Source organism: Cygnus olor, chromosome Z (genome assembly GCF_009769625.2).
Source record: "Cygnus olor isolate bCygOlo1 chromosome Z, bCygOlo1.pri.v2, whole genome shotgun sequence".
Lineage (NCBI taxonomy): Eukaryota > Metazoa > Chordata > Aves > Anseriformes > Anatidae > Cygnus > Cygnus olor.
The window spans coordinates 51,415,959-51,439,138 of NC_049198.1; the positions used below are offsets into that span (position 1 = coordinate 51,415,959).

General features: G+C 37.2%; 1 protein-coding gene across 8 annotated transcripts; it reads left to right on the forward strand.

The window, feature by feature from the left end:
• RNF170 (ring finger protein 170) lies at window positions 1-21,909 on the forward strand. Of its 8 annotated transcripts, XM_040542142.1 has the most exons (9): window positions 1-138; window positions 1,049-1,105; window positions 6,578-6,648; window positions 8,075-8,218; window positions 12,642-12,717; window positions 13,825-13,936; window positions 14,945-15,018; window positions 17,330-17,434; window positions 19,121-21,909. In XM_040542142.1, exons 4-9 carry the CDS (start codon window positions 8,082-8,084, stop codon window positions 19,388-19,390), a joined length of 774 nt encoding a protein of 257 aa, XP_040398076.1. In that variant the 5' UTR covers window positions 1-138; window positions 1,049-1,105; window positions 6,578-6,648; window positions 8,075-8,081; the 3' UTR covers window positions 19,391-21,909. The 8 variants fall into 8 exon arrangements, with proteins under 8 accessions (XP_040398076.1, XP_040398082.1, XP_040398079.1 ...); XM_040542148.1 differs by lacking the exon at window positions 6,578-6,648 and having other exon boundaries at window positions 7-138; XM_040542145.1 differs by lacking the exon at window positions 6,578-6,648 and having other exon boundaries at window positions 31-138; window positions 13,828-13,936.
• Window positions 21,910-23,180: the final 1,271 nt, after the last annotated feature.

Here is a 23,180-nt window from a genome sequence, read left to right on the forward strand (position 1 = left end):
CCCGCCCGCGCATGCGCCCTGCGCCGCCCCGAGCCCACACGGTCCCGGGCCCAGACGCGACGCGAGGGGGCGGGGCGGGGCGGGGCGGGGCGGGGCGGGGCGGCCGTTGGCGGCCGTTGGCGAGCGGCAGGAGCTGAGGTAGCGCCGTGAGGGGACGGGGCGGGACGGTAGGGGCGGAGGGCGCCGGTCGCAGAGGGGGGAAAGGGAGGGAGAGCCGCCGGGAGAAGGGGCTTGGTGGCGGCAGGCCGGGCTGAGGGGCACGGCCCAGCGCTCGGTAGCGGGCCCGCGGCTCGGCACGGCCCGCAGCAGCCTCCGCGTGACGGGTTCTTATTCTCCTCGGGGTTTATTCTCGGGGGTTTTTCCTCTCGTTGGAGCGGGGGGCGAGCGGTGTTTCACGGCTGTGATCCCCCGTGGTGTGCCGGTGTCCCGCCCCGGTTTGTCAGCTGTCGCGACATGCAACTTCAGTTTCGTGTGGCGCTGACGCAAGCAGGCAGGGTAACGCTTTCTGTCGTGCTGTTGGGGATGTGAGGTTGCGTACAGAAGCACTGCTTTCCACCATGAACAATTCTGGGGCACTTTCAAACTATCTAAGTTAAAAAAAAAAAAAGCCTTTCCAGCCTTAGCTGAAATACTACCATATTTCAGTAAACTATTATAATTAAGCAACATTACTTCCTTTCTCATCCTGTCTGCCCAGAAAAGTTAGTTGTCCAACTGAAGGCACTGACAGGCCTTTCCTCAAGTTCCCATCTTCATGTCAACCCAATTCTGCCCTCCGTGTTTCTTAGAGCTCCATACCTTTCCATCTCTTTTAGCCTTATGCAGCAGTTCCAGACATGGTTTGGGGCTGTTTGACACAGGTCATGCGTCATCCAGATACTCCAAATAGGAATGCTGCACGGTTTCAGGCTCATAGGAAAATGTTTGGAGGCTCTGTTGGGAGTATATTCCTGTACGGAATTTGCATCTGGAGTTTGCATCTTTAACTTGCAAGGTGGGATTCCAGCAGGAAAAGCAAAATACCTACTTTTTTTTTTTTTTTTTTTAGGGAAGATGCGCCACAGGCGCTGCTGACCTCTGACCTTGCAGAGACCTGCTTTATCAGGCAAGTGCCTTGGTTTGGCAGTTTTTAACATATAATGAAGAAATGTGTGTTATTCCCCTACTGAAATTGCCCTGTCCACTATTTTGGCTTTATACTAAATCTACCAAGACTGTTTAAGCTTTTTTCTTTCTCTTTTGCAATGACTATGTTCGCGCATAAATGTATTCAGCGTTACCCTGTAAGTACTGGTGGTCGACGATGAAAGCATAACTGAACACAATATGGTTGAGTTGGGCTATAAGTTTGCTGTACCAGCTAAGCAGATTCATGACTCCAAAGTAGCCGCTAACTCATAATAATGCTGTATTAACAGACTGCATGAAGTCCTACTCTAATGTTCCTGAGTTTGTTTTAACCTTCTCACAGAATATATCTTGTCAATTTGTACGTCACTTTTATTTTTTATTTGCCTTAGTAATTGTGCCTTTTGGTTTGTCTCCTCCTGATTTTTGAAACTTATGGAAATACTTAGTACTAGAGATTATTCTGTGCTTTTTGCTAATAAGTGTGCGTTCACAAAAATGGAAAGCTAATAAATCCTGCGTCATCAAAACGACTTTTTCTGAGTACACCCACCGTCATTACCAAATTTCTCTTTTAAAACATTTCATATGTCCAGTGCTATGTCAAAGTCCAGCTTCAGTATACTAACTTTAAAGTACTTTCAATACTATTTGTACGTTCACTGACGTTCATTGGACATGCGTAACACATGCTGTCATTACGCTTCCTGAATGCAGTGTAGGCATGCCCTTCAATCCTGCATGAAAGAGAGTGAAAATAACTGTAGGATCCAGCTTGGTGGTTCAAATCCATTAGCAAAGTCCTATTCTCAACTACAGACAATGTCCAGGAGCTACTACTACCATGAAGTTGGAAGTAGTTGGATAACTTCTGACAAGAAAGGTCTCAATAGTTACTTAGCAATTATTAATTTGTCTTTATTTGGGGGACCTTGTGTCTGTTTTTCTCTTCAGTGAAACCAAAAGAGCTAAATTCATGCCTTAAAGATTTCAATATAAGCTGATACGCATGGGGGAGGGTTTTACAGAATAAATATGCTCCATTTTACTACTTTCAAACAATTAAACATCGATTTTGTTATTTAAAGCAGGTCACTTATTGGAAACCTGGTGATACAAATGAAATCAATTTATTTGGTTTTAGTTCCTTTTACCATGGAAGAAAATTCTGGAGACTTAACAAAAATCAGAATCACAGGAATAACCTGTACTTTCCAAGAGTTCCATTTTATAAGCCTGTGTTTCTCAGTAGTATTTTACTAGTTAGGAATTAGCATATCCTGGAGAACACATATTCTCTCTAAAGCAAGAAGCATTTGCAAGGAAAAAGGGAATAATGGTTCTACTACTAAAAGACAACAGGCAATCGGTATTGTAGGTTCCAACGGTGGTGGGCACCACCGATGTCTTCATTTTATAAATTTTTTTCAAGCAGTGAGGGTGGTTGTCAGTACTGCAACAAGAAGAAAATAGCAGAAATACAAATGAAGTAGAATGGTTGTTCTTACTCAGTTCACTCCCAGCCCATCCCTGAAGGGGCATGTTGTTACCCAACATATTTTTCAGATGCTGAGCAAATTGTACCCTGCTCTCAAAGTCAACGTTGCTCGTGATTACTAATCAGTATTTCACAGCAGTATTGCTTGTGTGTTATCTCATTGTTTACTTCTCTGAGATGACGAGAGCCTCTTAGTTCTCTGAGCTAGCATATTCCTTTGGTAGTGGGTCCTCTGTCTTTTGAGGAGTATATTAGCATGTGGTACTTTCATGTTGAACTTGGAAAATACAATTCCTATAGAAAATCTATGGGGATATTCTGATTTTGGTTAGCTCACAAAAAGTACATAATGTATTGTGGCAGACATAAGATAACATATTTTTCATTTGTTTGCAGACCATAGTGTAGGTATTGCTCTAACTGTGCTGTATGTAGTACACGAAAGCCTTCAAAATATTTTTCAAATCTTAAAAAAAAAAAAAAAAAAAAAAGAGGTAATGCATCCACGCTATTATGGGTCTTTGTGCCCCCACATTTCAGTATTATCTGTATGTGTTTCCGAGAATAAAAGCTACCACCATAATTGCAATGTTGCTCTTCATGATTTTGCTTCTTTTGCATAAAATTGCATGTATTGTTCATACATAACCATCAGGTGGAAGGAAATGTACCTTTCAAGGCCTGCAGGTTCTTATATGAAATGTTTGTAAATTAGTGTTGCTTTCTGTCTGTAATCAGTCATCAAAACACAGGACAAGCAAAGTGATTATGTGTGCAGGTGGGTAGTCTGAAATGTTGTTTTACAAACAAAACAGCATGATTTTACAAAGTTTCATTCCTTTCTACTTTGAAGCATTCTGTGGCCAGATGAGTCTATTTCAGGTTGTTTACATCCTGTAACCATAAAGAATCCTGATGCAGATAAATCTGATCCCCATCTAAGCACTGTGCTGCAAAGTCCCGTTGTAATTTAGCTAAGCCAAGTGGAAGAGAGGAATAACTACTTGTATTTCTTTCCTTACTAGGCAGTCCTACTATTTTATTTCAAGTAAGTGCCACTAGTTTAAAGTTAAACTGGAAATTTTGTTGTTTATTTGTTTTGTTACTGTTGTTGCACTGAATGTAGGAAAAAGGCCAAGTGTTTTTGTTGGATTTTTAAACTTTGCAACCTGTACTTTTGTCATTCTGAAATTGATTGTATACCATCCAGTTTTAATGGGATTGAAATTGTTAGATGATTTTAGATGTTAGATGTTTGTTTTTCTTCCTTTAATTGGAAGACAAGGTGGGGTTATGCTCTCCTGTAAAAAAGCTACCTCACTGCTAAGTGGTTTAAAAGAGGAAAATAATTCCAAGTGTAAGCAAAGGTCAATTCTTAAAATTTAATTTATTTCTTATTACTGCCTGTTTTAACTGAAGTCATTATATTAATGTGACAGTTTTCTTAAAAAGCTAGAATAGACAAGAACTAATTTATTGTATAAAAGAACAGAGACACAGCATGAAAATTTTCAAACCTTTGTAATTATTAAAAGGAAAGAAACAGTAGTATAAGTCTATAGTGAAGAATGAACAACTTTATTTAATGCCTGAAGAGCCTATGGTCTCGAAGACTGATCTGAACAGGCTGAGGAAATACAGTTATTTTTGCACAACCAGACAAATGTAATGGATCAAAGTAAACGGGTTGAAGAAAATAATTCAATGCAAATTACATCAAGTTGCTATTATATGGCATCAACTTACTAGTGCATATTATTTTGGGAGAGATAGGTAGAGTTTTTTCTTGTAGAAGTTTTCCCTGTGAACTTCAGTCCTTAGTCCTCATCAGCACTGGTTGTCACAAAAGATAACTTCATTATATCATTTAAGACTGAGTCTCCTATAGCTTGCTTATTAATTGTGCTGACTGAAAGACCACTGCTGCTAGACCTACTCATTCAGTGGAAGGCAAGATTCTTTAGAAGCAATGTTAGGCCTTGGCTAGTCTATTATGCATACAAACCACTACAGCTGTGTTCATGGGCTGTTGTGGTTGCACTTGAAGAAACGTGAACTGCAAGCTTGCAGTTCTGTGCATTTTGTTGGAAAATGTTGTAAACAGGCTTGAGATCAGAAAATTCCTTCCTCCTTCAGCCAGACAGTTTTCACATTGTATATTTCAGCAGTGTTCTCCTTGGAGCCATTGTTGTTTGTTTTTTTACATGCTCACACAGAGATAAAGTAGGAGGAGATCGTTGCTGTGTCTACTGAGGCTTAAATGACTCATCAGAGAAAGCATGTATTGATCTTTTGAACTGAAAAGCTTCTCTTTATATTTCTTAGTCTACACAATTTGTGTCAGCCCTCTTGTGCAATGGTTTGATTCAGAAGAAGTGCTAGAGGTAACGAGGGGAATGTGCACAGCACTCATTTGCTGTCCAGAGGCAGAAAGTAAAACATGTTAAAGTTAAGACATGAATGTGAGTCCTAAACATTAATAGCCCATCTTCCCTAGAATTTAGTAATAGAAGCAGCAAGGAGAGAGACTTAGGAGGCAGAGGTTCCACTTCCCCCTGTATATCTTGACAGTAGTGATACATTAGTGAAGACAAAGTGTTTTGAGGAGCGGTCTTTTATGTAGAAAAGCAAAACTGTGCAGGAATTCCTGTTGGGCAGTAAGTTGGTGTTAAAATGGGCATTGGGAAAGTCATATGTGGTAAGTGAACATCTGAAGTAGAGAAAAATAATTGGGATTGTGTGTGGTGAGGAAGAGAAAGTGAGAATCTCTGTTCCATACTCATTTTCTCCTGCTAACCTTGGCACCACAGTCGGGTATTTCAGTAAAAGTACAAGAGCAGAAATGACGATGTAGTCAGTGTAATGATAAATAGATAAGAATTAAGGATGTTGTTGCAAGGAGCATGAAGAGAAGGAGAGGGAGCTCTAGAGTGGAAGCCTTGGAGGCTGTTCAGGAAAATTCCTTTCATTTTGTGTGATACTGACAATTCATGTGTTGGATTCAGAGTACACCAAGCAAGCACTGATACAGGAAGCCTTTCAGGTGTCAGAGAGAGAAACATTTACCTTCCAAAGGTGCTGGGCAATCAGAGCATCTGTATGTCTCTCGAACACAATATGTATTTCTGAAAAAATGATTAATGCTTAACAAAGTGTAGGTGTTACTAGTGTGTTGGTCTGTTCTGACAGAGCTGTTGCAGGACTGTGGAGAAATCATCACATACCAGTTCCTTGCCATTTACGTCTGTAAGTATATGGAGTGGTCAACCCAGAAATGACAGTGTGACAGTAAAGGTTAGTGCAGTGATGATGGTACTTAAGGAGAGAAAACATGAAAATAACAGCACTCTGCCTGAGACACAGTTGTGGAAAATGGGTGTCCCAGAATGATGTATTGTAAGAGAGAGACGCTTCTTCGAGAGTGAATATTTAAAAGAAATAAAGTGTACAGTTTGGGAATGTTGAGCTGAGGCTTGACAGTACGCCTAGAAATCCAGACCCTCAGCACCAAGGAATTGATGATCAGAAGACTTTCACAGTACCTTAGCCTCACAGCTTTAGGTATAGCAATCTAATTGCGTAACTAGCTACACAGAAATGCTGTAGCTCCTTGTGTGTAGGGTCATGATCCTGCGTAAGACCTTTCCACAAAGATACAGACTTTTATTCATTAGTATGTATGAAATCTGGGTCAATATTGACCTATTTCAAACATGGTTCTTGATGAGTCATAGGTGTTCTACCTTTAGGAAAACTTATTCTTTCTAAATATTAATCAACATTTCAGTAGTTAGATTATGACACAGTTGTGGGTGAAAAGCTGTCATTAGCAAAAGTTATGACTATAGTTACAGGAATAATAGTCTCAGTTCAGGTTGAGATGCAGGTTAGGTAACTTAGTTTATGTTCCACTTCATATATGCTTCATTATTTCATTTTGTTTTTTCGCAGTGGAAGTCCAAAAATATAAGAACAATGAAAGGAATCTACCCTTCATGCTCCATGTTTTCTCTGCTATTATGGTACTTAATTATACCCACTTACCCCTTTTATAGTAATGTTAGAATATACTAGCTTCTCTTGCCTTGCTGCTGCAGAGGTGGCTCCCACAAATGTAACAAAGCTTGGAAAAAGCTCTATAACTCCTACAAGAACAGATCTGGAGAGTGAGAGTAGTCATCTTATGGAAAAGATGACATTTTTCTGTTAGCAGTAGACTGGTGTGTTGAAATCTTGCCAGGGTAGTGCATTACAGTTAGGTTCTAAAATGCCCATGGCTTGTGTTCCCTTTCATTTTTGCAATTAATTCAGAACCAGACGATGTCTTTTGTAGTGATGTTTGCTAGACTGCAGGGTTCAAATTCAGAAGTCACATACAGGCTGTGAACTAGGAAGAGACACTGATGAAAGTTTGCAGGCTTAAAGCACCCACACTGGAGTAGGAAGTAAAGTAAATGACACCTGTCTTCCCTGACCTTGTAAAATGCTGCTGAGCTTTTATGTCAAATCTGTATGAAAAATAGTTCCAATGTGTATGGACACATCTTTAATATGGCATTTTTTTTAACCTTTTCCTAGACTTAGTTTCACTTTCCTGGTTTCGTAATATTCACAGCTGTAGTTCATTTCACTTCCTGATTGGAACAGGAGTGATTTAGCAGCATGTTGCAGACTATTTTATTTTCCTTGTCTTCAGCTGCAGGTTAATGAACATTAGTGCTGGCAAGTCATTCTGATTTTTGTATATGTGAAATGAGTATAAAACAAATAAGTTTAACTAGGGAAGCCTGAAAGTACTATTTTTCTTTCAAGCTTTTCCCATATTTCCAGCTGAAACCATAGAAAAGGCAGATAAAATACGAAATTCATCAGATGGTTTTTGTGCATCCAAATGGCCATTTAACACTCTAAAACTACCTGTGATGCAAATATTCCTGTTTCTTTATTCATGTAGGTAAGGGGAATAAATTAGGTTTCTAAAATGTATATTGTTTTAGCCTAGCAACAATGATGTGTTATGTAATAACAAAAAATCTTGATAATGTTGAGTCATACTTTTTACAAATGAACTATCCTTAGAATATGTCAAATACAGCAGGGTATCCTGTCCCTAAGCAAGATATCTGATAAAGATTTTCAGGTAAAGTATGTGACTGATTTTGTTGTTTTTTTTAAAAAAGACGACCTTATATCTCAATGCAGTTATTGCTACTGTGCAAGGCAAATGTTTTGTAGTCCTCTGCAGCAAGCTGTTTGGTAAAATGCATGTTTCCTCTTCTTTTACCATTTTTCTCCCAGCAATGAGTAATCTTTTGCTTCAAGAGTTTATTGTTCATATGAATACATACGTATACGTATTATTCGTAACTGTTTAAGAATGTATGTCTGTATGTGTGTGTATGTCTCTCTCTATACATGTATACATATATATTCCTTTTTACATTTTAGAGCTGTGATGGCCAGTCACCAGGCAGAAGTTCAGAGTTTGAAGCTAGATAATGATTCAGTCATAGAAGGAATAAGTGACCAGGTACTGGTGGCAGTTGTGCTCAGTTTCACTTTCATTGCTGCTCTGGTATATACGCTTTTAAGGTGAGAATATGTTGATGGGAATTAATCAACGTACTTGAGTTTGTCAAATTCTAACTTTCTCAACCGATTGTTGCATATACAAAACTTACTTTGTGACGTTAAGGAAATGATTGTTTGATCACTTACTCTATTTAGCTAACTGCCTGTCTGAGTTCATAATTTAATTCACAGTTAAGAGTTAAATGATGCGTTTCTCAAAAGTAAAGTAAAATTTTCATATGTTCATCATTTCCTAAGACTCAAAATGACTGAGTTCACAGTCTGTATGGCTGTTGTGTCATACTTGGTTGCTGAGCAAAGATTTATCAATAATGACTCCACAAATAAGATTAAATGGAATCCTTCAATGTACATGCTAGTTGAACTCTCAAAGAAAAAAAAAAAAGAACAGACTGATTTATTTATAAATGTGTATATTTGAAAAACAATGGACTTTAATATGCTTTTCCATGCTTTCCATTTCCATAAAGAATTTTAAAGGTCAATTAATAAAAGCTTATTTGTAGTTCCAATGTTTTTCCTTGCAACCTAACAAATATCTTAGCCTGTGTGTTTTTGGGAGAATAAATCTGAGCTTCACGCTGGCTTTTTTGTTGTTACTTTGGTTTTTTTGTTGTTGTTGTATGTCTTTTTTTAACACTTCTGTGTACTTCTGAATACAGAAGCGGTTTTAATATCTGAGAAAACTAAATTTTAATGATGCATCAGCATTATGAAGCTTACCGAGGAGAACGTGTCCTTGTGAGAAGTATTAGTGGGGCAAGGTGTGTTTGAGAGCAGGCCATGAAAGATACCAGGACCGGAAAAGCCTGGTTGAAGTGCAAGGCAGTGCTTCTGTTCATGACCAGGAGATAGCACGGAAACCTCAGAGGATTGAATGCACATCAAAGTGCTTTTCTTGCCAAGCCTGTATTCAGTTATTCAGATGACTTCAGGATTCCTCTCTTCCCTCAGCTGCCTTTTCTCTGCCCTCTTGTGCTTATGTTGACTTTTTATAGCACGTGACTTGCATTTGAAGCATTTAGTTAAATACTAAACATTTTGGTTTTGAACTTCATAATGCAAAGTAAGTTAACATAAAAAAAAGTGAGTAAAGCAAGGAGGGTCAGCAGTGAGCAAGAGCAGTGGGAGCTTACTCAAGATGGGCATTCAGGGAGATGATACATTGATGATGAAGAGTTACTTGAGGGAGGAGAAAATGGCTAGTTAGATCTTACCTGTGCAGTGGAATGAGCTGTAACAAGATCTGTGGATCCTGTTACATGCCTTGACAGTTTATTTTCTGGAATGGCAAACGAACTTGAACACAAAGTTTTAATAGTTTAGAAGGCTAGAAACTAGCTTATTTCCACACAGTACGACTGACTACTGAAGGTCTTACCAGCATCTTCTTAGATACCCGCTGTGCCTTCTGGAACCTTTGAAAATTGTCTGTATTAAGCAGCATTTTCCCCATACCTCTTTTGTATTGTCACCATCAATATCTGTACAGTACAATGGAAAATCTGTACAGTACAAAATAACAGTAATACCTATTTAGCACTGAACTAGAGGCAGGGGAGAAAACACAGATAAATATGGAGGGGAGAAAAATGGAATATGAAAAGAACTGCTGAGGGATACGGTTGCTGTACTTCTTTGTAGCAGGGAAAATGCAATGAGGCATCATATCAAGGCATGTGCTGAACTTTTGGTGTTGAAATCTATTAACAATAACTAACATATATATCAAGTTGCAGGTGTTTAGTTCAGTGAGATACCAGTTCAGTATTTCTTTAAGATACTTTGTTTAATGTCTCTGAGTTGTACATTTTGATAAAATGCAGTCAGTTTTTTTCCATCATCTTTCAAAAATAAGTAGATTACCACTTTACAAATGAGATTGTGAAAATTTATTTTATGAAACATGTTAAAGAGAGTCTGACCCTCCAGTGTTTTGGATCAGAGACTCCCAGCATGTCCTACATGAATTAGCAAACCCATATTTATGAATCTGTAGTTTTATTCTTTTTGTCTATTTTTTTCTATTCCAGCGTAAGGTTTGTTTATAAAACTAAGTCAGTATTGTCAGCAGAAGTCAGATTTTAGTCCTTGGAAAAAGAACAATGGCAATCATTGTGCAGTGATATATCAGTCTGCATAGGTGCTGGCCTTCACTTTGCCTACATGAGAGCACACACTGAATGAGTAGGCAGCCTTCCTCTCCTGGTAATGATAGTTTGGTGTGGTCCTTCATGAGGCATAGTAAAATCTTGCCATCTCATGGGATTTCTTTCCTCAAGTTACGGAGTGCTAACACTCAGAAATGAGGAAAAGTGCTTACTAAACTTATTTTTTTTTCTGGCTTGTGTTTGGCCAGAAAAAAAAAAGCCTTTAATTAACAAAGCACCATACTGTTTCTCATTTATTCCAACTTACTTTCTCACACTAACTGCACAACAGAAGCTCTGAGTGGGATATGTCTTGAACTATGCCTGTCTCTTCCTGGACGTTGTGTAGTATTCTGCTTCTGAACCATCTTATGCATTGGTGACAGACACTGTACCTCTACAAACACTCTCATGTGTTGAGCACAGTGTGTGGTACCAGACTAAAGTCACGTATGTGTAATATTTGCATAAGGATGATATGCTAGTATTGCCCTGGTAACTTTGTCTACTTTTTTTAGATAACAATCTGGTAAGAAATTTGCAATTAGTTGTTTATAAAGGACTCGGGATAAACTGGCTTATAATTCACACCTTCCACTTGTGTGTGATTTGCATTGAATTTCAATATATATCAAAGTTCTGGCAAACTGAAGGTGCAAAGCATGCTAATTTGTAGAGTCTAAACAGGAAAATACTGTTAAACATATAATTTGCACGACAGACAACTTCTACAAGATGTGATTTGTGGAGAACCAGGGAGAACAAGAAAGCTTTTAATGTAAGCTTCTCATCATATAAGCTTCGTATGTCAGCCACTTAACTGCTAAATAAATATACCTTTTGCAGATAATCAGGTTGTTACTAGCATGAAAATATGGGTTTTGTCTGTTCCTCTTTGAAAAAAGAATGAAGAAGACAAAACATTAAAGACAGTAGTATGCAGTATTGTGATTGCTCACATCAAATGAAGGAAAATATTGCAGATGTGCCTGGAGCCACTGAGGAAGTTACATAAATAGATCTGCAGCCAGAAAAGATCTTAAAATTCAGCCATTTAATTCTGACACAGGATCAGCCTGCCTAGATCATCCCTAGAATCAGAGTAACCTGTTCTTCAATTTAACTTTTAGTCAAAGATAAGTCACAGTACCCTGAGGTAAAGTTTTCTGGCCTCGTACACTTAGTAGTTACAAATGTTTTTCCACCAACCTTGGATAACTATGGAAAATCATTGCTCATATTTATAGATTAAAAGACTTATCCTGTCCCCTCTTCTCTCCATAGGCAGTCTTCTAAACAAGCTCCCATTTCTTCAGTCTTTTTCTAATGCTTGAACTATGTGGGCAGTAGTTCTTATAAATCTCTTCTGAATTCCTCCAATTTCTCTACGTGTTTTTATGCATTTAGCTCAAAATGGAAGACACAATCCAGCTGAGATTTCAACAGTGCTGAGCAGAATTTATCACCAGTTAAATCCATATGAATAAATAAAACACAGAAATTTGCAGTTCTGAACGTGTTGTTGACTCATATTTATTGTAACTCAACATCTCTTAATGTTGTCTGCATAATTTCTAATTCCAATCCTGTTCCCATTGTGTTTTTGAATTCTTAATATATCCAGCCTCCTTTCTTCAGTGAGTCCCTTCCCTCTGATTCCTTTTTATCTTGGTGTTTCTAACCTGTAGTTTTCTTGCCAGTAGAGTCTGCAGTGATTTCTTTTTATATCCAAGCTGCTGATAGTTACATAAAGTCAACATTCTAAAGCTAAGAGTTTGCCTACCCCTTCTTATGTAAATCTTGTGGATTAATCTTTCATATAGCAGATAAATCTGAAGTAGTAAGGATTTTTAAACTCGATGATAGCTTCTGTAGTAAAGCAACAACATAAAAACTGGAATGGAGAGAAAAAATAAAACTTTTTCTACATGATGAATATAATATCTTTAAAGCAGCTTGACTTTTTTGCAGGTTAATGGCTTGATTTTTTTTTCATGACAAAATTGAGTTTTAATATGGTTTAGTGATTGATTATGGAGCCTCTATTTGAAAAACTTTGCTGCTGTAGAGCTTTAAGTGGCCAGAGTAATTTTAGGATCTACACTAAATGTACTGTTTCCTTAATTATTTGTGTACTTCCTTTAAAATCCCTTATAGCAGGAAAGAATGTTTTTTTCCCCCTTTTTTAAGTTTCATTGTTTTCTAATCAATTATTTTTTAGTGTTGGTTCACAGTGTTCAGTTTTTTCTTATTGCTTATATTTCCTTTCACAGAAACGAACATCAGAACATACACCCGGAAAATCAAGAGCTAGTAAGAGCTCTTCGACAGCAGCTTCAAACTGAACAGGTACTTTACTAAGTGTTGAAATCGTTCACCTATCTGGTTTGGGGTAGTGTAGACTTCTCTTCTGAAGGTCTGGAAGAAGCTAGTGTTGAAAGTTTCAAGACCTTACTTACTGTTCAGAGGCATCCTTAAAATTTATCTAAGAATGAGGTGATGTCGTTTTTTTTTTTTTTTAGTGGATAAATCAAGTCTACAATTGAAGATTTGACTGGTTCTTTTTTCAAACCAGCTTTTGCCACAAGGTGGAGTATGTTAGATTGTGTTGTGTGCTTCCTGCAATGTTCCTGGAAACTTAGTGTTAAGGAAAAGGAATCTGGAGAACAGCTTGCTGCCACAGGACAGGGGTTAGATGTTTAAACTGATAAACTGTGTAGCAGAACAATGGCACAACAGCTGGAGCTGGGCAACAGGAATTGCACCCAATTCCGACGTGTAGGAGAGAATCTAATGCCTAGGCCATGTTAGCAGTAATTTTTGAGTCCCAGCCCTCGAATGAGAGAACCCATACTTCTTGGAGACTGTTCAGAAGAGTCTTTAATCATAGTAGTACTTGAAATAATGACAGATTTTTGACCAGAATGCTTATTTATGTGGAGGAAAAATATGGCAAAATGGGGAGGAAAACACATTTCACCACAGTGAAATAAACAAACTGATGTCCCTGTTTGGCCTTGGGAACCCTAGATAGTGCAGTTGGTAAGCAATACAGTTTAGGTACCAGAGCTATTTAGAATAATAAAGTAAAAGTCTAGAATCTAAGTTGTTATTCATGCTTCAGTGTGTCTAATCTAGGGGGTCCTACTTAATGTGAAGGATTGGGGAGGTTCTTCTTTTGTGGTCTTGTGGTCTTTAATTGGATGGAATCACATATTTATATGAGGGGAAAATAATGTGCTCGTCACCAGAAAAAAAAAAAAGTTTCTTGGTGAAACAGCTTTTGCATTTAAGTATGTTTTGTTTTTGAATTGAAATTTATTTTATTTCACATAGTTTTGCATTTGAGTATTTGACTTCTGGTAACATATATATTTATTTATGTACTTGAAGTTCAGCAGACTTCTCTCATAAGAAATAGGATCTCTAACATTTTCCATTTCTCTTTTGTCCCAGCAGGATGCCTCTGCTGGTGACAGACATCGCTTCTATACAGATATGTCTTGTCCAGTCTGTTTGCAACAAGCTACATTTCCTATAGAAACAAACTGTGGACATCTCTTCTGTGGTAAGAAAGAAAAACCCCAAACCCCATTGATAAAACCAGAACAGAAATACAAACTTCTGGCAATGGTACTGTTACCCTAATGCAAAGCTTTGCTAGATTTTAACTGCGTATCTGCAAGTCCATTAAAAATATTTTTTTATATAATGTGTTGAAAAAATGCATGCTAATAAATAGTCACTCTCATAATGTGCTGGATTTTTTTCTATGGTATCAGGCTTGAAATGCATTTAATTTAAATATATTATGGACAGAGAGTATCGTTACTTCCTGATAGTGAAAAACAGAAGAGGCTGAAATACACTTGGAAACGTACCATTAAAAAAGCTGGTTTAGAAAGAACAAAAAATATCTGCTTGGTGTTTTCATTATTACAGAGGTGGTTTTTTTTGTTTGTTTTTCTTAGAAGACCTAAAGAGTTGCTACTAGCTTACAATGATTAAAATATTTTCTTTTCTTTGAGGCCCAGCTGTTCAAATTTATAAATATATATCAATGTTCTATGTAGCATTTTGCTTCCCCTCCTTCACTTTCCCAGTAGGATTCTTTTACTGCGGTTGTCTACTGTTACAGAATATATCATGCTTACCATGCCTGGTCATTTAAAAGACAAAAGTTATAAATGTGGAAAACAGTAAGGGGACCCAGATTTTCATACATTGATTCACCCATTGAAACTCTGATGATAAAGCCAGGTTTTCAGGATGAATTTTACATCTCTTGATATTTTTGTCACTTCTGAATTTTAAACTGGAAATTTTTTTTATTATTTGTTTCTTCAGTTAATGATTTTCTGTCATTTCAGGAAATAATTTCTTAAAATTAATAATGCATGTGAACCTGTTCAAGATTTTTCTCATTAGTCATGCTGAATATGGTTCTTGGTATCTTCAATGAGTGCCGTATACAAAAATACACATCTTCATTGTTTTGCTTGGTGCTTAGCTTATCATTTCATACAATAATAGTTTCAGCTCAGAAATGTCAACATCTGAAACTTATTTTTGTCAGGTTCCTGCATTATTGCATACTGGAGGTATGGATCGTGGCTTGGTGCAATCCGTTGTCCAATCTGCAGACAAACGGTAATAATTCAAGTAATTGTGGACCCGATGGTTTGGCCATCTTGTACAGTTTACCAAAAAAAGCATTACATGTGGACTGCTGTATTAAGAGTGACAGAAGAGGGAATCTGAGAAGCTGAAAGAATATGGATATGTGAGACATAGATGGTGGACATTGTTTCTTAAACATTTTGCTTTGTCAGATAAATCAAAAAAATAAAGAATGTTCCTGCAACTCAAATTTAAGTGAACAGCACTGATAACTCAGCCATTTTTCTGTAAAGCAGTATATGAAAACAGAAAATCATGAGACCTTAACTATGGTTCTTCCCTGCTTCCTAGTTGTGATGTTATACAACTTCTTAACTAGAACTTGTATCTGAAAGACCTGGCTGTTCTGGAAGACTGCCAGTAGTCAAAATATGACTGGTTTCTAAGAAGTACATCTGTTCTCCTTGCCAGAAAAACAAACCAAAACAAAAACTATCCATGTCAATTTCTTATTCTGTTCCTATTTTTAGTTTTTATTAATTTGAGCTTTATAGAGCAAGCATATTACTTCCTTCCTACACAATTTACTTACATTGTTAGTTTGAAGTATGTCCTTGCAATTCATTAACATTCAATCTGAGCCTCACAGTCTGTTTTAACAAAAGTACATCTGTGTTTTAACAGTAGTAAAATTACAGAGTTATATAATTCATTGGAAGCTACTAACATACTTCACCCCCTTGCCCATACATTATATCCTGTTTTGATTCTGTGTATCGGCATGTCAAGTGACCATAGGAGAGATTAAGGAAAGAAAAATATGTATGGCTAGAGGGAGAATGAATGGGTTTAGACAACACCAAGTGAGGAGAGAGAGAGAGACAGACAGACAATAAGGGTGAGAAAGATGGAAAAAAGGAAAATAAGATACTTTTAAGTGCTTTTTAATATTTCTCTGGAGATAGATGGTCTTCTATCTTCCTCTGAGTAATAAGTACATTGGGTGGAACTGCTTGCATGATTATGCATTCATTCTCACCCCCTGTGAGGTAAGAAAAGCGAGGTCTCACTTGAACGGGGAATGGAAGTGTATATACATGAACGACATGAGTCACACAGAAGGTTTGTGGCAGGGCTAGAAGTTGAATATAGATCTGCTTGTGCTGTTATTTGCCAAGTGTGACTGCTGTAAAAACTCCTACAGGATCCTCCCTTGCCTTATGCTCTGAAAAGCTTTTCAAAGTCCAGTCTCTTGAAGCATTCCACAGATACAGATGAGTTAATATGAGAAAGCTTAAAGAAGCTTTGTTTTTTAAGCTTCTACATATAGACATGAAATGTAATAAATGCTTCATTTTAAATCTAGTATTAGCTCAGAAATAAATATTGTTCAACATACAACTTAAAGAGTAATGGTTTTGTGCTTGGGAGAAAGGAGGGGACCTTCCTTCTGAACGTTGCTTTTTCTGTTTTTCTTTTCTTTTTGATTTAAAATGGGGTTAGGTAGTAACAGCCATTGGAGATATACACTGCTTTTGGAAGCTTTGAAGATGTATATTTACTGGGCAGGTACAGAGGGAACTTCCAAAAATAGTTATAATTTAAATAAAGACTTTTTCTGCTTGCTCTGATAATACGCATTTTATACCTAAACATACTTCCAAATGCAAGACTTAGGTTTCCAGAAACTCTTATGCAGAAAGATAAAATATATTTGAATATGACTTCACATATGTTTATGTTTGCATGATAATTAACCCGAGAACATAAGGGAATCCTCTGTACTTACCAGAGAGCTGAAGGCTATTATTCTTTTTCCACTGTCTTCTGTTACTCTCTTTGGTCTTCTTATAACTGTCTGTAACATGAAGCATGAATTTTGTTGCTTGTTTGCTGAAATGCAGCGTCCTTCTAAAGCTGGCAGAGAATGGCCTCAGTGCATGCTTTACTTGATTTTGAGTTTAAGAAACAAAACTAGATTAATTTGTGAAATTAACTTTATTATCCAAATCACTTCTAAAACATGAAAGATTTAGGTGTTGCGAAAAATTTGTGGCAAGCTACTCTTAGAAGGAGGGTTGTTTGTTGTTGCTTGCTTTTCGCAAACTTTAAAAAAAAATGCATTGATATTCTTTAAATAGTTTTAAGCAATAAACTTGTTGAAACTTAGAAGCAGTAACCGTGTATTAAATATTAATATTTTTCATTTTATTTTGCTACTAAATATTGAACTAAAACAAAGTTTGTTCTATATAGTTAACTGAACATTACTGTTGTCTCATTTATAATTGACAATATCTGTGTTTAATTGCACATGTTCTAAAATCCCTGCTGTGCCTAGGTAACATTGTTTTTACCACTCTTCGGTGAAGATCAGCAGGATGCAGCCCAAGTACTGCAAGATGTTAATGATTACAATCGGAGATTCTCGGGACAACCCAGATCTGTAAGTTTGCGGTAAATTTGGGTGGACATCAGTGATTTCAGGGGAGATTAACAGCATTTTTGATGACTTCTTTTTCCCATGGAATGTGAATTTTCTATTTGTCATGTATAGGGACTATGCAGGTTTTTCTTAGGAAACTCGTGCTTTTATGGTTAAGACAAGCCCACAAGCTTGAAATATGTTTGTAGTTGCTATATTGGAACTACTATTTTTGTTGTGAGTGAGAACTGCTAATAATCTTGAGTTCCCTTTTCTTAATACTTAATGAAACAAGTGAGTTGTAGGAAAGAATACTCGCTTGATTAATCTGTTTAAATCGATTAGAAGAATCTGAAGTTCTACTGCCTTTCTTCTTCAGATTTCAAGCTGTATGCTGTTTTGGTATTTTTTTCTGCAAGACTATATTACAGTCTTTATTCTGCCCTCTGAGTGAAGAAAACAGGATTTTTTTGATGAATAGCTAAGAGATGGTTGAAGTTCTATGAACTTTAGAAAATCAACCTTGTACCCCTTTATTTTGTGTGCACGGCCTGATTTGGAAAGTGAGATGTATGCACACAAATACCAGTAACTCTGATACACTGTTTGTCTTCACCTATTCATTGGATTTAGATATAGTAACAAAACATTTCTAAGAAAATTTACAGTCCAAAAAGAAAAAAATTGTGAGAAGGGATTTTTGTTGTTTTTCATGTTCTAAAGCACAAAACAGGAATGGTTTTTATCCAGAATAGATTGAAACTACATTTTAGGCTCCAGTGGATGTTTCTGGGCTCTGCGTCTAGTCCTCAGTAACTGTCCAAGGTCATCCCAGAAGTCTGCACTAAAGTCCTAACCTGAATTAGATAATTTGTTTTTGATTTATACACAGTATTTTGCCTTAACCACGTACAATATTCTTTTCTAGGGGATTTTTTCAGCCTTGGTGATAAGTCCTTTTAATGTCATGGCTCTGTGTACAGTAGAAACGGAATCAGTACCTAAAAAAATAAAGTAAAATTCAAAGGTCATCCTCCCCAAGCCTCACAACAAACACTTGAATATTTTCTACTGAGCAGTCCCTCACTTAAGATGACAGAATCATACTAAAAAAAAAAAAAAAAAAAAAAAAAGAAAAGAAAAAAAGGAAGGAGCCAGGGATGGATTCATTTAAAGGTTCTTTAGTTTACTTTAAAGTTTGATCCTTGGTGATTTATAAGAATCACTGGTTGTATGCCATAGGAGAGGGTGTTGTGTTTCTGAAGAAATTCTATGTATTCTAATTTAGCTATTGTTTCTTTTACTTCCAGGAATCCCTAGTTCTCTTTCCTTCTGATCAATATATCATTCCAATTACCCTGTTTGCTGTTTCATAATTTCTCCATATTTTGTTTTCCTCTAATAGTCACTCCTTTCCCTTCTTAATAGATAATAATGTATTTTGTGGTAAGGCAAATGTACATTTTACTGTATAGAGTTATACAGTTTGACTGTTGCTTGAAAACATATATATTCTAAAACTAACTTCTTACCTAGCAAAATTAAATCCAGAGAGTTTTATCTTACTGTTTTTTATTTTCATACTTATAAATGAAGAGATACCAAAGCTGTAATGTAGTAATAGAAACTTCATACTGAAAAAAAGACCCATTTAGCATGGACCTGTAGCTAAAGCAAAATATTAATCTTTGGTTTGTTTCTTGATAGATTATGGAAAGAATTATGGATCTGCCCACTTTACTGCGGCATGCATTCAGGGAGATGTTTTCTGTTGGGGGCCTCTTCTGGATGTTTCGCATCAGAATATTCCTCTGCTTGCTTGGAGCTTTGCTCTACCTGGCATCACCTCTGGATTTTCTTCCTGAAGCCCTCTTTGGAATCCTGGGGTTCTTGGATGATTTCTTTGTCATTTTTCTCCTGCTGATATACATCTCCATCATGTACCGAGAAGTGGTAACACAGCGGCTGAATAGATGAAACGGATGAAAATCTCCGAGATGCACAGGTGTTTGTGGAATGTTTTAAAAAGAGAACTATAAGTATGGAGTAGTAAGGTGCCTGTGCACAGCTTCAGTAACTGCAATTTCATGGCTTCTAGCTGATCATCTTATACAAGTATGAACAATTAGTATGTGGTGATGCTTAACTGGAATCTTTGTGTATTACAAAAGCTTCATAATGATGAGGTTAGTTTTATAATGTAATAAGCTACCTTCATCTGCTTATATCTAATGAACAATTGTATGTAATCAAAGCAGAAAACACCTCTTTTGGGGTGTGATTTGTGAAAAGGGAGCTCTGGTAAAGAACTTCTAAGAAAAAATACATTTGGGTACTTTAGACGTGTATAAAGAAATTTCAGAAACTCTTCAGAGGACAGTTACCATGACTAAATTGTTTAATGTCTCACCGCTGTGGGCTAGAGTTTTTTAAAATCAAAGTAGCGTGTTGTATCTCTGTGGAAGAAGAAACCCAAGGACTGCATTACAGGTATCAGCCTACAGTTTACTGCTGTCCACTTGCTTCACAAAAACAAGGAGAACACCTCAGTATTGCTTAAGCTGCACTATGTACGGTTGCATGCAATTCGTACAATTTTATTTTTATATTTCGTAATATGCACACACCAGACGATCTACATGGAGAAACCAGTATTATGCACACCAAACTGGCTAGTGCTCTGTGTTTCAATGGGAGCATGGTTTTTCTCTTCAGCTTGTTTATTTGGTGGGTTATATACCTTGAAAGTGGCATTTTTGTGCCGCTTCAGGTCAATGCAGTATATCTATATTGGACATTTGCATCCCTGTAACTGCATTCAAGAATCTGGCCAATAGAAAGAACCCTCAGATTTTAGGCAGTAATCAAAGAAAAGAACTCAGAACTGGATGTTTACAGAACTTTACCTGATTGTATATTTGCAACACTAATATTAAACAACTTAGATATGTGGGTGTTTGATTTTCACTTGAGGATTTCTTGTTTGATTGGCTGGTTGACTTGGATGTGGGCAGAGGGTGTTCTGAATTAACTTGAAAAAGATCTATGAATAGGGACCACCAAAAAAAAATAAAAATCTGGAAATATTTTCGAACCTACCAGAGTATTAATTATCCTTAAAGTTGATTCTTTTTCTGATGTATTTCAATATAGGCTATCATAGCTACAGAATTCATTTGAAAGTACTTTCATTTTATGTAAGGGAATGCCACTAGAAAGCTCAAGAATATTCCATATCTGTGTACTTTTTAGTTTGAGGAAAGGTAATTGCCATTTTACTTTAACTTCCTGAGTACTTGAAAGACAGCAATTAGACAGGTGATTCTTTGCATGTTTACATTGTATTGGATGAGACTTAAAATGAAAGGGACCTTTCCACCACTTCTGTGTTTCGCCCATGTCGGCATCTTTCCACAGCTTCTAGTACCTAGGCATGTTCAGGAAGATGATATAACTGGCACCTGATGTGTCATTCTATGGTTGGTGCTGGAGATTGTCCCTCAGTGTTTTAAATTACATTCATTTACAGGTAAATCCACTGATTCTTCATTTGGAAATTTGCTATTGAAAGTCCAGTGATGTTTTCCAAATGAACTGGAAGGCTAAATTTTTCCTTGTTGCTATGTGTGTTAAAGATGGGCAAGAAGAGAAACAGGAAGTGAAACAAGGGTGAGGGGGAGAAGAGCAGGACAGAAAATGATGTCTTGATTAGCAAACCCTGTTGTTTTTAGCAAACCAGCCATTCTTGAGCATATTAGTTGAGCTTAACTCTCTGTTTTGGTATTGTTAATGTATGGTGATGGTGTGGTGGCTACCTCAGTTAAGTCTTTAAGGTATTATTGAGTAAGTGTGGGATATTCATAAGCTGTTAGACGTATTTACAAAGCAAGATAGTAATTTAGAATAAACAGAATTTTGTAGTTTTGCTTTAAGCATGGTTTGTTTGTTTGTTTTTCCAAGAGATCCAGCTGAGAGCAAACTCCAAAAAAGTATTTACAATCAAGTAAATGTAACACCTCCTTTTTTTCCTAGAGTTTAGCTTGTGGGTCTGCTTAGAGAACAGTGTGTACTGCTGTTGTAGGATAACTGGACTCTGTTCATAGAATCTGGTGATCTGGTACCTCCTACATGCGTTTATCCTGTGATTGTGGTTATACTTTTTCCCACGACTCTCCAGATCGAGTTGGTATAGAAACTGCCTAGTGATTTTTCATTGAGCTCCCAAATTCCACATGATACTGTGAAGAAGTTAACGCAGAAAAGCCCTTCCAAGGAGTCTGTTCCCAAAGAACAGATCTTCCTTTGTATCTGAAATCATGTACAAGCCACATTTGAGTAACTACGTAAAGTTTACCTGTGTTCTGTTCACCACGTTTCTGCTAGCCAGCAGGATTTCACTCAGAGGCCTCAGCTTACTTTTGAATATTGAGTAAGACTGTAAGCTTTAATTAAGCACAGTAAATGCTTGACAGAATAAAGACCATCCTGCCTTTTCACCAACATGTGTGCTTGCATGTGGAGACTTTTTTGGGTTTCTTTTTGCTTCTTCAAGGCACTGATGAACAGTATTATGAGTTGTTCAGGCTTTTCTTTCGAGCAGCTGTAATGTGCAGGTGCAGCTGTCCAGCAGTGTCTGGCTGCTGCTCCTTCAGGCAAATCTGAATTAGCTCTAAGTTAGCTATCTTGAGTAATGCTAATACCTTGAGCTTAACTGAAGCTGCAGAGCTCCCACGAAGCTGGAGATAAATACGTGAGCATTTAGCATTCCTTAACTACATACTGCCAAGTTATTCTGTTAGCAATGTTCAAGGTAAGTGCTAGACCTGAGCACTAGCTTCAGAATGTGAAAGAAATGCTGTCTGGGGAGCAACTGCAAACATTGCTGCAGTTTTGCTGCATGGAATGGAGCAGCCATATCACGAAAGGAGGGGAAGAGGAAGCCTTTAGCAGAAAAGAAGCAATATGGGGGGGGTGGGGGAGGGTGGGGGGGAAGACAGTTCTTAAAAGATTGTTATGGCTTCACCAAAACCTGTGAAATATTTGATTGTTTCAGCAATATTAACGAAGAGGAAAAGTAAAGTTATACTTCATAGTTTTTACAGAATAACTTGTAGCATCTCGAGGCCTAATGATAATCCTTATCACAAGCGCTGTATAAAGCAGTCTGTTTCTATGTTGTTTGTGACACACACCATGGATGCCTATGAAGATGAGGCAAAATGGTGTTATTTGGGGATGCAATTTTGCCATAGATTTCATAGAACTGTAACAGTGACCTGTGTGTTACACTAGATTTTTAAAACAAAAGGATTTAAACCTACTTGTTGTTACTTTTAATGATAATAAATTGCTATTAAAGTGAGAGATTCTTTTGATTTACTTTGTTGGCTTTCTGGATGGGAACTTTTTTATTCTTCCTTTTCCCCCTCCACCAGTCTAAAGTTAGTGGTAGCTCTGCTCCAATGTTGAGTGATTCTTATGTCTGGGCATCCTGTCCACAGGCAGTAACTCAATGCTTTTCATCTTTATTATTTCCATTATGAGAATTACAATCTCAGATTTTAGTCCCAAAATTATATTGGTACATTAAATGTCTTTTCCCTGAACAGTCCAACTAGTGCTTCAGATCCATAGGCACTGAGCTTTCAGGATGCCAAACCAGTACAGACGATTATTTAGCACATTCGTATGTCAATGCTCCAGGCAAACAAAAGCATAAAGCGGGCAGATAGAATCTAGATGGTAAGCTAAACTGAAGAAAATAGAA